The sequence below is a fragment of the Siniperca chuatsi genome, linkage group LG20 (assembly GCF_020085105.1).
Source record: "Siniperca chuatsi isolate FFG_IHB_CAS linkage group LG20, ASM2008510v1, whole genome shotgun sequence".
NCBI classification, from domain to species: Eukaryota; Metazoa; Chordata; class Actinopteri; order Centrarchiformes; family Sinipercidae; genus Siniperca; species Siniperca chuatsi.
The window spans coordinates 14,997,578-15,011,650 of NC_058061.1; the positions used below are offsets into that span (position 1 = coordinate 14,997,578).

A 14,073-nucleotide genomic window follows, 5' to 3' on the forward strand; every position below is an offset into this window, starting at 1 on the left:
ACAGTGACACTGTAATGTTGTGATCCTGCACAATGTCAACATGCTGTGTGTTAAATTGTGTTTTGCAGATTAGCACAGCATTAGTATTTATGACTGCTGTCATCCCTTGAACTCTCAATCTTTTGGTCAGGTCTTGTGGTTGAAGTTTCATTCCTTCCTCTGTTGAGCTCTCAGACTGCAGCTCTTTTCCCTGACTTTCTTTTCTTTTAACTGTGCAAACTTACCTTTGTTCATTTTCTCTTCCCACTTAATGTTTTTTCAGGGTGGAAGATGGCCTCCACCTCGCTTGGGTGTCCACACAGAAACATCCTGAGAAACCTGTGTGGCTGTTTGCCATTGGTCCACCTAGACAACCAGTTTAATTAAGACTTCATGAGGGAATTTCTGGTTTTACTTTCTGTAGCACAACTTATATTCATCTGGCCCCAGCAAGGAGAATTCAGCAAGTCCGGCTAATCAGTTGTTGTTCACTGATGTGTATTTTCTAGTACCAGTATGCTAATCCAGTGCATCTATGACTGAATGTGTAAAATATTGTTTGGTTGGTTTATTTAAGTATCTTGCACCCAATGGCGCCCAGCTCATATGGGCTTACAAGACACTAGACAGAAAAAACAACCAAGATGGTCACATGAAAGATCGTACCATACAGTTCCACAAATTCAAAAAGAGAACATTTCAAAAGATCCTCAACGTATCTAGTGTGTCTTGTTCTATGAATCTTGCCAAAACAACATGACACCACAACATATCGACCAAAACAATCAGGATTCTTTGACTGAATCTTTTCTAGCAGACTCATTAAGTAGCTGTAGCTGCATCTGATCTCAAAATCAATGAAAAATGAAATGCTGAAAACTACAAATCTACATTTAGACAATCTAGTTTTTAACTTTGATCAAGTACTAAGAGGTTGCCAGATTGTATTTTTAAAGAATTTACTGTGAAGAAAGACATGTGACAGCTACCAGTTTTATGACTCCCAGATGTTGTGATATTGCAGCCCTGTGCACTCTTTTGTCAGTGCTGAAATTGACATTGCAATAACAGTACACCACAGAGCCTTATATTGTGGACATCTAAAAGTCTAGACTGAGCAACAGGGTGGAATTTCATCCAGGTTTAAGAAGGACAAAACCAAGATTTAAAGAAAGCTTTGGTGCAACAGAAATGTATAATAAACAGTGATTTAATCCTGGTGTAAAGTTAATCCTAGCTGGTGCAACCCATCTAAAACAAATCCCTACAGTTTGCATACACATACAGTGTGTAGTGTACATGAGGCGACTGCTTTATAAATCAGCATACATGCAGCTAAAACCCTGGCATAGCCTGTATATAATTAAGACACACTGAATTCAGACCTTTAAGGCATGCATTTATAGCTTCCTCTTACTATCCGTTTCACAGACAGAAACAAAACTATCCACGCGCAGACGCCGATAAATAAACACCTGCCTTATGGACCTCGAGGTCATTAAGCTGGTGAGGAAAGAGTGCAGACTGGCGGTCTAATTAATGTGCCTTTCTGCCTCCCTGAAAGGCCTTGTTATTCTCTCCCCACTCTCACAGAGGCTGGAACAGTGTTTTGTCTGCTGCTCTCAGGCCTTATTAAAAGAGGAGCAGGCTGCCTAGGTTCGTCCTACCATCTGCATCCAACAGGGCTGAATAGAACATGAAGGGTTTAGTCAGGCTCAAGAGAGACCATCCCGTCGGGGACACTTCAGGCAGCGGAGACCGTATTTCACTGGAGGCTTATCTCGCTCTGTCAGTCATCTGGGTAATGTCACTTCGTGGCAGTGTAATGGAAACAATGATACTGGCATGGCCCTCGGTGGGGCTTTGAGCCTAGTTGGCATCTTATTCACATATTTGGGAATGCTATTTACCTGTTTCTAGTGCTATTTTTGCTCCATCAAGGCCATTTGTGCATTTTCATTTGATAGTGTGTGATTGAATAGTGCTACATTCATATTGGCTTTCTTTCAAACAGAGCCAAGACTGTGTTTGTGTTGATGTTATTCATACAGCACATACATACAGTCACACTAACTCTAACATATGGGAGAGCCTGGGGGGTTTTCTTAAGAGGGTTTTCTGCTTTATTTTCTTACAGCATGGGAGTTTTTAGTTCATGGTGCTTGTCTATCATTGTTTGATGGGAGTCCTTTGAGGTTACCAAGGCTGAATTCAGTTTCATTTTGGCTGTTCTTTCAATCTGTCCCACTTATTGCAGTTTGCAAATCCTCCAGTGGTGACCTTATGATTAGATTTGTCTTATTCATGCTCACAACTACAGCGTATTGGAGACCAATGAATTCCGAACATTGATTAGTATTTGAACAAAGAACCCTATGGAGTGACTTCAGTCCTTCCTCACAAAGAAAGGAAATCCTGTCGTTGCTGTAGCCCAGGACGGTCATTATTAAGGTTTTGTTTAAACAGGAGTGTGTCAGGTGGGCATAATGGAAGGTGACAAATGGAAAGTCCGGGAGCTCTGCCATGTTCAAGGTGGCCTAGGTCCAATCCATTAGGTCAAATACAGCAGTTACTCGTGGCTTCATATAGTCAGCAGCCTCAGTCTGAACCAATAAACCACAAGACACATTGCTGTAATGAGTAGGTCCAGATATTTTTTAAATTTTATAATTTATAAGCCTTCCCGCCTGTAAGAAAATGAAACCAAACATCTGGTGCAATAATGGTACTTAAACAGGCAGAGGCACTGTTTGTCACCAAGCCAGAGGCTGAGTTACACTGCTGGTGGTAAATCTCACAGGAAACAGTGCAGAGGACAAGAAACACCCCTGCTTCAACCACAGTGTGAGCTGAAGTCGTCACCGGGTCGCAACCCTGACGACGTCTCCAGCCACAGGCAGCTCCAGGGCATCTAAGGCTGTTTCACTTTTTTTTATGAGTTAAGATTTTACGTCCCCTCACTGCTTCCTCCCCTTCATCGCCATTGTCCTGAAGAGGAGGGGTCACTGCGGATTTGTGCAGAAAGAAAACACCTTTTAAAGGGGATTTCAATCAAATCAAGCACAAACCACTGCCTGCCGCCCACACGAGCAGTAACAAGTTCCTTTTCATCATTCATATGTTCTGACCCTCTGGCTCTGCTCCCTCCATGCCAGTCTCTTTATTATGCGACAGATTAACATAAAAAGAGCCTTTGTTCTGGTATTACTTATACTGAACTATTGTATTGAGGACTCTGGTCTTGCGTTATTGTCGTGGTGGTATTCATTCGAGCTCATTGGAGGATCAGTGAGCCATCCAAACAGTTTAATTCAATTTTTATGTGTGTTGGTGGTGGGAGTACGCTTTGATTGTGCAGCAGTGCATACAATGTGCTAATGTGCCAGTGCTTATAATTAGCACATAGATGTAAAGGGTTGCAGAGCAGTCTATAGTTTCCTTTGGGGGCCATCCGTGCTATTGATATCATTAGTAGTTTTATATTTTTTTCATGCCATTCATGTCTTCTGTAACCCTAAAATTAAAACATCACATGGTTAGGATTTCACCATATGCTTGTGTATTATTAGCTTTTGTCTTGTTTACAGTGTGTGGGTTTGTGTGTATGTAACAGACCAGACTTGTGTGTGTATATGTGGGGGGGGGGAGTGCAGTAGTAAGCGCAAAGCCGCAGTGGAGCCCATCCCCTGCTCCCTCCCTGAGACGCCTTACTTGTGGTGAGGAGAGGAGCCGCAGCCCACGGCCACTCCTTTCCCTTCTCCAATTGGAAGAGAGAGGCTACCTCCCTCCCCTGCCTCATTGGTATGCAGGCAGCGCAGTGTGTGTGTATGAGGAGAGGGAAGAGAGAGAGAGATAGAGGTAGCAGCCAGTGCAATGGGATAGAGGAGAGCGACGAGGAGGAGGAGAGTGAATGAGAGCTGCTGGATCTACCTTGCCTGCGTGCCTGCCTGTCGTCTGCTGAAGCTGGGGTTTACTGCCGCGCCACGCTGCACTGGCACAGAGCAGAGTCACGGCCCATTTGCACCACCGTCTGCACTCTCAGCACCAACACAGCACCGGTTGTTACTCCACCAGCAAGGGAAACCAGGGACAGAGCTCACCAGGCTCTCTCCATCATTAAGGGGGGGACGCAGCAGCTACGAAGGGGACTGACGCTACAATTTAGGCAGCAGCTGCTACCTCAACCAAATCCCCCTCCACTTTATCCCATCCTTACCAACACCACCGCCACTCCTCTCTTGCTCCTCCCTATGCCCTTGTCCTCGGCGGCTCCTCTCACCTCCCTGGCCAGTATATGGATAGAAGCTCCCTGTTTCAGCTCATACAAGAGCAGGTAAGCGAGCGAAGCAAGCAGCGGCAGAGGTTTCTATGGTTACGGGCTCCTGGCCACCTCGCCGTCTATCCAGGGATTGAGACGTGGAGGCTGGGGGTGAGAGCTGATGTGAGGATTGATAGCAGGGGCTGTTTTTGCACGGGCAAACATGAGAGTGTGAGACAACGCGACGGATGCAAGCATCATGGAGCCATGTGGGCCCCGAGAATGTGAGGTCAGATCATGAGCCACAGTGGGGTATATCATGTATGGGGGGTGGGTGCAAATAGATGGATGGACATACTGTATGAATGGATGTATAGATGGAGTGATTGGTGCATTCTCCATTTGAAGAAGGAAGCAAAAAATCATAAAATAATGGTCAGGTATAGCTGCTGCATGAGTGTCTGCAGCAATCACGCTGTATGTGCAAGGATGTGTGTGTCTGTACCTGAATGTGTGATTTTCTGTGTTTACCACATGCCCAATCTTGTCATCTCAGGGTCACAAGAACCAAAGCTTGCAAGATTATTCAGCTTTTCATTCCCAAGGGTCGAGCGAGGCAGTTCCTGTGAAGTCCAGGTCACGGTTTTCTTCTAGAGTAGAAGTTGTCATTTTGGCTTTAATTCTTTTTCTTTTTTTTCAGTCCTGCTGGTGAAAACACAGTGTTAGTGGCCATATTTAGGCCAGTGAAAAATGTTTCTCTTGACATGTGGTTTCCTCTGCCCAAACTGCTGTTTTTACTGTCCAGTCAGATCTATGTTTGAGTTAAGCTTTGGTCTACCATCTCCAAAATGAACAAGCCAATATGGATTTGAAGGCAGATTTTACCCAGAAATGCATGTGTATATTTAGTGCTTCCTGAAGACATATGGGATTGTGTGTGTGTGTGTATTTCCAGTTCTATTTCATGTCTTTTATTTAACTCTAGGCTTTCTAATGTGTCTTGTGTTTTCTGGTGCTGAACTGGTCTTTTGGGGTTTGGGCTGATTGACAGATAGATTGGGCAATCATTCTGTCGAAGAGGGAGAGACTGATTATCTGCTGCAGGGTTTGGGGGGTCACGAGTGGCCCATCAGCAACACATTGATCAACAGACTTGGGGAGAAGTGTGTGTGTGTGTGTGTGTGTGTGTGTGTGTGTCTGTGATCATGTGCACAGTTGCATTTTTATGAATGTGTGTTTTTGTGGAGGAAGCCCGTGTGGGTTGAGTGAGAAGATGCTCTGTGGTCACACTGGTGAGTCATTTACTGTATAAGCACTTCAGTGATAACAACTACAGTGATACCTCAACAACACATATTCCTTCGTAGACACATTTGAATGCGGTATCAAAGAGGCTAAGTCATCTGTGTCAATATCCATTTTTGATGTAGCAGGTCCTTGGGCTGGAGATGAAGCCGATATTTCCTCACTGTAAACGTCTGGTTGTTTTATTGATTGTGGGGTTTACTCTGCTTGTGCCAGTATGTTCATATAGACAGTTTGCAAGGCCACAGTTAAGCAGACTGCAGTCCAATTAAGCTAAAGTCTGGACCAAATCACTCTCACTGGCTGACGACAGGCTCTTTCCACCTTTGGGACTCCATGCAGCGGCCTTTGATTTGGAAAAGGTCTATCTAATTAAACTAGAATGAAGTGAAATCTGCCAATGGTTTTTGGACTGTGAACAGGCAAGCTTGTTTTTAACAAAGCCTTATCCAGGAAAATGTTTGGGGTTTTTTGCAGCTTTGCCCTCCAGATTTAAATAGTCACATTCACTGGAGGCTTTCCCACAACGACCACAGTGTCCCACCGGCCTCTAAGCAAATCCACAAGAGCACCTGGAGGTCTAGTGCTTTGCTTAAGGGCATCTTGGTTGTAGTTGTTTGTAAAGGGAAAGGATTACTCAGTCACTGTTACTGCTTAGTTTTTCATAGTCTACGGTTGTAAAACCTGCAGCCTTACCCAACATTTCTTTTAGCCAAACACACATTAGATGTTAAAGGCGCTAAACTTTAATGCTTTTGGTGTTTCCTGTAGTATTCCTAAATCAGTATTGGATGTTTTGCCCCAAAAGAAAACTGGACATGCTTAGTTTATAAGAGCACTGCAGGTCTAAAAGAGCCCTGTCACACTAAACCACATAAAAATGCTGCAAGGGAAGAGAAAGAGAAAGCAACAGTGGCAACACGAGTGAGTTTATTAGTCTTTGTCTGCAGGAGGTTGCAATGCTGAGCTCAGGCTATTTCTGGCCTATGCAGGCTCACACATATGCTCATGATCAGAGCATGTACGCAGTTTCTCTGATAGTCTTTCTATTTCAGCGCCACTGATAAGGTGACTTGATGGTCAGCAGCACTCAGCCACTAAAGCGTGCTATCATTAGATGGTGAATATCTTCCCATGTGTCATTCAGTTCTTATCTGGGTTATTTATATCTCTCCCATAAGGCCTTGGGGTTCTGAATACTATTCTGACATATTTATGTCAAGTAGAGAGAATAAGGCTCTCATACACTGTCCCCCTTTTATCATTCTGTGATGCTAATTTGCATTGAGCTGTATTTGAAAATGCCTCTGGCTGTTTGTGCTGTGTTTAAACGCCAGGAAATGTTGTTAGATGATTGTTTGCGTCAAGGAAAATTCTTTGGATATCTCTCTTCACTAGTCTCCACTTAAGGAGAGAGTGGTTTGGATCCATCACATCGCAGTGCCACAGTGGTAAAGTTTGAGAGTAATGATAGTAACAGCAGTGCAGAACGTGCATTGTGATAATTACAGAGTCGGTGGCCCAGTTGTTGGTGAACACCAGTGAGTCCTGAGGGCAGCAGAGACAATTCAAAGGGTTTTTATCTGATGTCATGCAAATATGCTCTGCCCTGTAAAGGCCACTGCCCTCTGCAGATACACAGCCCTATTCAAGCTTGGCAGTCTTGTTCACAGAGACCAAAGTAGTCTGTAGTATTGGCTCTGTGCCACTGGGTCAGCACTGTGTCGCTGAGACTGGGAACCACACTAGTGCTGGTGCTTCATTCCCTCCTCATGGAAGTTAGAATCACCATCTTCCAAAGAGTAAATACTGTCATTCAACCTTTCAAGCTCTTTTACTTTTGACATCAAATAATTTATGTATTGTAAAAAGTGTAGGTGTACTAAGTCAGTGTTTTTTTGTTTGCCTAATTGTTTACATAATTTATACAGACCAAAATACTTTAATTTCAATATGTCTGACCAGGTGGTAATTAATAGAGGTGTGTACAAACATGGATGCCTCAAGTCAGCTGGAGCCGTGTTAGCACTATTCAAAGTAAATCCTAATTTAAAGTTTTAGGGCTACTTATACTCTCGATTAATCGTTTAGTCTATAAAGTGTCAGAAAATAGTGAAAAATGCCCATCACAGTTTCCTGACGTCTTCAAATCGCTTGTTTTGTCCGATAAATAGTCCAAAACCCAAAGAAATTAAATTTACTATCACAGAAGACAAAGAAAACATAAAATCTTAAAATAAAAAGCTGGAACTTGTGAACTTTTTTCTTCTTGAAAAATGACTGAGACGATTAGTTGATTATCAAAATTGTTGATAATTAACTTTTTATTGACCGACTAATCGATGAATCAACTGAGTTTCAGCTCTAATACTAGATTACCTTTACCAGAGGAAAAGCAAGAGGGGCCTAAACAGTTCAAATTTTGCCATTTTGAGACAATTAAGGTGAATGCATGCAACCATGGGAATCTTTATCATCTAAACTTTCTGCCCCATATGATGTGACAGCAGTATTAGCTACAACTCTTAGTGCTATATACAGAGGGCCTTGTCATTGGTTGTGTCTCAGCCCACTGGCTCTACTTCTATCATGGCTGGGTTTTGTGGTTTAGTTCCCAGGCCGGATGGTTCGCTTTTGAGCCCCTGTGGAACAGACTGATAAATCGGTCGTGGGCTGGTGTCAGTCAGAGTCGCTGCGCTGAAGGTAATAGAGGTCCGGGGGTTAACACTGAGATCAATCCCCTGCAGTCAGCATTCCACTCCTCTTTCCCCTCCTCCTACTCCTCGTACTCGTGTATACATTTTCATCCCGTGTCTTGTCCATCTCCTCCCACTTGCTCTTGAGCCAGCCAAGTGCGGTTGCTCTCCACCTTAATGCCTCCACCCTCCATCTATAATCTTCCGCCCCGCCTCCCTTTACATCTAAACCCTGCCTTTGTCTTATTACCTCCTTCTTTCTATCTCATTGGTCGCTTTCCATCCATCTGTATTCTGTTTTTTCCTTCCACTCTGTAGCCTTCCCTCCTTTCATCGTCTCTTCCTCTCCCCCCTTTTGTGTCTTTCCTTTGCCTCTCGAGCTCCAAAATGTCGGGAAAAAAAGGGGGGGAAAATGCAAGAAAGGGATGACACACAGGCGACTGGTAACCATGGAAACGCATGCAGCTTGTCAAAGTGTCGCCCTCACCAGTGTTGGATCGTTTCAATAACTGCTTCCCTCTCAGCGCTTTTTCCTTCCTTCTTCCAACCCTTTCTTCTCTCTGTCTCACCCCCCTTGTTCATGCACGTCACCAGCCTGGCCAAGAAAAAAAAAAAACAGGCTCTTCTTGCCAACACTCATTCATCTCAGTGTACGTCATCTCACTAATTGATAACCCTAATTGGCTATAAGAACCAATCCACCACCTCCTTGTATCCTCAGCAGACAGTCTCCCCAGTGTAACGTTCTTCCTGAATAAGGTCAGACTACGAGGAGACTAGTATCTGTGCAGTATGACAGCTCAGTGTCAACACTTGGTTTGCATAAATGTGCGCAGCCATATACAGTGTGCCTCTGTGTCTGTGCTACCGCTGTATGCGTAGTGATGTGCTGATATATGGAGGCTGACAGTAATCAGACGTCCCCAGTGTGGCTCTCTGTTCCCCCTGTCAGCCCGGGCTGAGCCAGGAGCACATTAGAATCTGATCTATCTCCCCTCTGTGGCAAGTGAATGCAGAGCACTGGAGAGTGTCACAGCCCTCTTATAGGAAAGAGAAGAAGAGGACTCACTGCCAAACTGCTGGGTTAGGCAGATGCACAGAATAACAGACAGTGGCAAGGCATTTTTATTCTCTGTGCGTCTCAGTTCCATTTCTGTCTCCACTCTGGCTGTCTCTGTTGTTCTTGCCTCTGTCCTCATTCTACTTTTCCTTTAACTTCATCATTTTTAATTTCTTTCATTTCATCAACCGACCAACCACCCACCTCCCTCTCCCATTTTCCACCTCTTTCCTCTCTGCTGTCTTTTTTTTTTCGTGCTTTCTCTCCCCACTGTATTCCCCACATGTCGCCCTGGTACCTTACACATCACAGATGCTGTCCATATCTGCACCATTTTACTCAGCGAGCCTCAAGGGGAGAACAGGGCTGTGTTTTAACAAACGTCCATGCAACACACAGTTAAGGGGATTATCTAAAAATAGACCTGGGCCCATTTTCTTTCTTGTCTTGGTTCATTTTTTCACAAATTTTGTTTTGTGTGCTTTTCAGACTGCCTTGACACTGCTGGCTGTCAGGCTCAGGAGCTGAGTATTGAGATTATACTGAGATGCATGATGGACAATGACCAAGAGGGAGATAGTCAAGTATTGTGTGGATTTTAAACAATGTACCTGATGTGAAGCGTGTTTTCAGTAAATTCCCTAGAGACAACAATGGTTTTGTGTGTACAGAATCTTGGTTAATATTGGCTCAAAGCAATTATTTTTCCTGCTGTTGAGAGTCATGTTAGTGTGCGTAGAGTATTGTCAAAGTATCATAACTACCAAAAGCCCTTCACTATCAACCAGCAGTGGGAAAACACTCATTCTGAGTCAAGCATCATCAAAACTAACCCATGAGTTCCTGCCTCCACTGTGCTCTCCCAGGTGAATAAATACTAAAGTTTTCAGGGGAGTGAAAAAAGCAGATTAAATGGTTTTAAAGGGATGCTTGCGTACACACACTCTCCCTCACACACCAATGGATTCCCTGATTGATCTTCTTTGCTTCTTAGTTGAGCAGTGAAGCTTTAAGCTTTGAGCCTCCTGCAGTAGAGACTGACACGGCGCAGCGTAGTTTAATGCTGCTCTCCTCATGCAGCCGATGAAATGCCTTTGTATAACCATGTCAGAGCAGGCCAGGTCCAGTTCAAGGCGGCCTAGATGGGATTCTTCTCGTGGACTTGACATGACATGGGCAACGATGATGCAGCACAACTGACTCCACACTGACGCAACATCTGAAAGCTCACTCCTCCCTGGGGCAACAAGAGGCTGTTGGTTTACTATCTGAACCTAATGAGCCTGTGTTAGCATTATGTGGTCTCTTTGTACTGCTCCTGTTTGTCCTGAAGCACATTTTCACAAACACAATCCGATGTACTAAGGAGAGCTGGCATGAGAAATCAACGCTCCATTGCAGAGCAATTTAGTGCATTTAAGAGGAGAAGGTAAGGGAAGAAAATCGAGTAATAGGTGAAGCTGTCGCCCAAAAATCCCACATTACTTAAACCAAGCGTAGATACACACCCTATACTTTACAAGCCATTTTTAACTGGGCGCTATTTTAAGCAACTATACTCAGCCATTTTTATGACACTTTCCTGCTTGAATCAATTATGAGGAGCAGCACTGCCATACAGACATCAGCAGTAATAACCCATGGGGCTGTGCGTCTCAGTGAGTGAGTTGTGATTAGAAAAACCACCCTGACTACGAGCTGCAAATGTGACCAAGGACGGACTCACACAGTCAAATGAAGCATCCCCTCAGAAACAAAGACTGAAAAGTCATTTAATGCTGAGTGACTTTTTTTATTCAGGGAAACTGCAGGTCACTGCGTATTAGAATTACATACCCGCCCTTCTTCTCTCACTGCACCCAACAACAACAACACCCACCCTGCTGTTTGCTTTGACAGACCTACTCCTTTAATGAGGTTGAATGGGGCTTTTTGGTAAGGCAGGTCTAATTCTTTCAAAGGCATCGTAGAGGCAACACCGCTTAATTAATATTGGTGTCACTGTCTGCGCTTATGCCTTCAGCCCTGTAGCTCTCATTTGTCCTTATGAGTATCTATTGTGCCTCTGTGTGTACGTCTCAGCTGCATTCTCCCTTAGGGCAAACTGACACTTCTCTGCAGTGCTGCTTATTAAAAAATCAGGATGCATAACAGAAACAACATCTTCAATACAACTGTTGTCAGCAATGCAGTTTTTATCCCAATGGTTTGAGAATGGGCTGTTGTTTTTCCAGCTGGACCCAGAAAACACCGGTTTCATCGCAGTGGAGAACTTCACCAGCTTGGTGGAGCACCATGAGCTGCAGCTGGACCCGTCCAAGCTGGACATGCTGTTAGCCCTGGTCCAGAGCAATGAAGAGGGACAGGTGTGCTACCAGGAGCTCATCGAGCTGGTGAGTGGAAACCAGATGCACACACACAGATACAGATAGTAATGCAGAGGGAGTCACATGAGGCATTTCATGTCCTGCAGCACAGATGCAAATATCCACACATAAACCCACTTTTGTTGGATTTCAGAAAGGTTACAGAATTGATTCAGACAGAGCCAGCAAGCTCCGCAGAGGCGAAAATTGACTCGACCATTCAGGTCGTTGTCCTGCAAAAAGAGGATCAATCTTTCCAGTTAATGTGTCGGCAAATCCAGACACTTAACATTACATGCCGCGAACAGAAAAGTGCTAGAAAATACCCACACCAAGTGGACAGAGCCACAGTATTAAAGCAACAAATTTTCACCTATCTGTTTTTACAACTGTGCTCCTATTAGAAATTCATGTAATTCATGGCTGATTCTCTCCCAGCGCGTAGATGACCACCTGCCTTCGGCTCCTCACACCGTATGGGTGTAAGCACCCGAGATTAATTTGACGCAATGCAATTCTGTTCCTGGCATATTTTCACTTCCTTAAGCTCATTTCCCTCTCTTTTGTTTTCTCTCTCTATTTATCTGTCTTTTCTGTTTTATCTCTTCCTCTCCCATTATTTTGTGCTGCCCATGGTTTGTAATGAAGGCCACACGAGGCCACTCAATTTGCAGTAGGTCCCATTTCTGGAGTCCATGCAGTACAGAGAAATCAGTGTAGAGGTGCTGTTCCCACTCTGCAGCCCTTTTTCTTGGAAGTGCACAGCTATCTTCGTCTGCCATTCTTGAATGTTGTTCTTTTTTTTTGATCAATCAATTCAAACTCATTTCAGTGCATATTCAACCCTCCCTTCCTCAAGCCATGTAATATTATCTCCCCTTTTTTGAACCTGCCTCCTTGAACCCTCAGATGTCATTTCCTTCTCTTTCATTCTACACTCCTTGTGAGCATATGTTAGGTGGAGGAAAAAAACCCTGCCTCGCCTCCGACGGCATCAGGGAGACACTTTTAAAATTGCCTATCAGCCAAATGCAAATTGCCTTCGATTAGCCCAGCGCTGGTAGTAGCAGGCAGTAATCTGAGGTAATTTGAGAACGCCCAGCCTCACACAGATATCGACCCGCAGGTCTGATTTTAAAGATTTGATCTGATACACAAACGGGAACACACACAGACCATACCCGAACCATTCTGTGCATTCATGCAATTTGCATATATACAAACGCTTTCAAGCATTTTATTATTAATTAATGCAGCCACCCACTTCCTCTCGGTCTGTCTCACTTATACACGCACTGTCTCAAACGCAGACAGACTCTCATTCATACACATGAGCGGTGCCAGTACAGATTTGCTGACTAATTTAGAGGATATACGAATGTAGATGTGAATCTGGCCTCCTGTCGTGCAGCATGCGATGCGTGAACTCTGCAGGTTCTCTGGAAGGAGCTCCAGGCTGCCTCTCAGAGAGTGTCGCATGTAGCATGACATTTTCAACCAGGTCATCAACGAATGCCTTCCAGCCTTCTTTCCCTCCTCCTCTCCTTTCTCTCTGCTGCTCTCTGACTTTTATCATTTTCACCTAAGTCTCTCCTGTTCCTCTCTTCACCCTCTCAAGGCTGTATTCCCTGATTTTTTGTCTGACCCTTTGCTTCTTTCCTTTCATATTTCTGTATCTGAGACAGATTTAAGTAGCTCTCCACAGTGTGTGACAGATGGCAGTCGTGTTTTGATTTGGAAAGTTCAGTGCTGCCATTATATCACAGACAGTGCCTAAAGTCTGGTATCTCTATTGATTTGTGGTCCGGCCTCGATGGAAGATGGAACTCCCCTACACCGAATTAAAATGGACATGGCGAGGTGCAGAATGTGTGTGTGTGTGTGTGTGTGTGTGTGTTCAGTCCATGTCTTTTCGAAGCTTTCAGCCCACAAGCTGCTGCGATTTCTCTCAGTTGTGTCTCTAACAGGTGTGTTCAACATTTTTCTGATTTGTTGTTCTACATTCAGTCAGTGCAGCCGTGAATCCAAGCTGCTTCTCCCGACCTCAGTGGGTGTAAATGTTTGAATCGCACTGTTGGGCAACAGCTTCTCTGGTGTCTGAGTGTGTCGGTGTGTGTGTGTGTGTGTGTGTGTGTGTGTGTGTGTGTGTGTGTGTGTGTGTGTGTGTGTGTGTGTGCATGCGCAAGTACAAGACATCATGCATTTTCAACCCATCTTTCATGCAGGGCGATCTTAGCCAGAGAACTCCATCAGTTCAGCCAGAGGGGTGAATAAGTAACGCTCTGCTAAAACCTCTCATGGGGGAACTGTACACACACAAATGCACCCACACACACACACATACTCACTCATACATATGCACTCACAAAGAGTATAGGTACATATCTGACTACTAATCCACAAAATCCC

At 44.3% G+C, this 14,073-nt stretch overlaps 1 protein-coding gene across 5 annotated transcripts in view; it reads left to right on the forward strand.

Moving 5' to 3' along the window:
- The window catches only part of rhbdl1 (rhomboid, veinlet-like 1 (Drosophila)), a 54,142-nt gene that overhangs the window by 3,927 nt on the left and 36,142 nt on the right, over nucleotides 1–14,073 (forward strand). The window contains exons 1-2 of one of the 5 annotated variants that reach the window (XM_044179409.1): nucleotides 3,724–4,312; nucleotides 11,533–11,691. In XM_044179409.1, the coding sequence (XP_044035344.1) occupies nucleotides 4,274–4,312; nucleotides 11,533–11,691 (198 nt within the window). In that variant the 5' untranslated portion in view covers nucleotides 3,724–4,273. The other 4 variants (XM_044179407.1, XM_044179408.1, XM_044179411.1 and 1 more) reach the window with 4 other exon arrangements.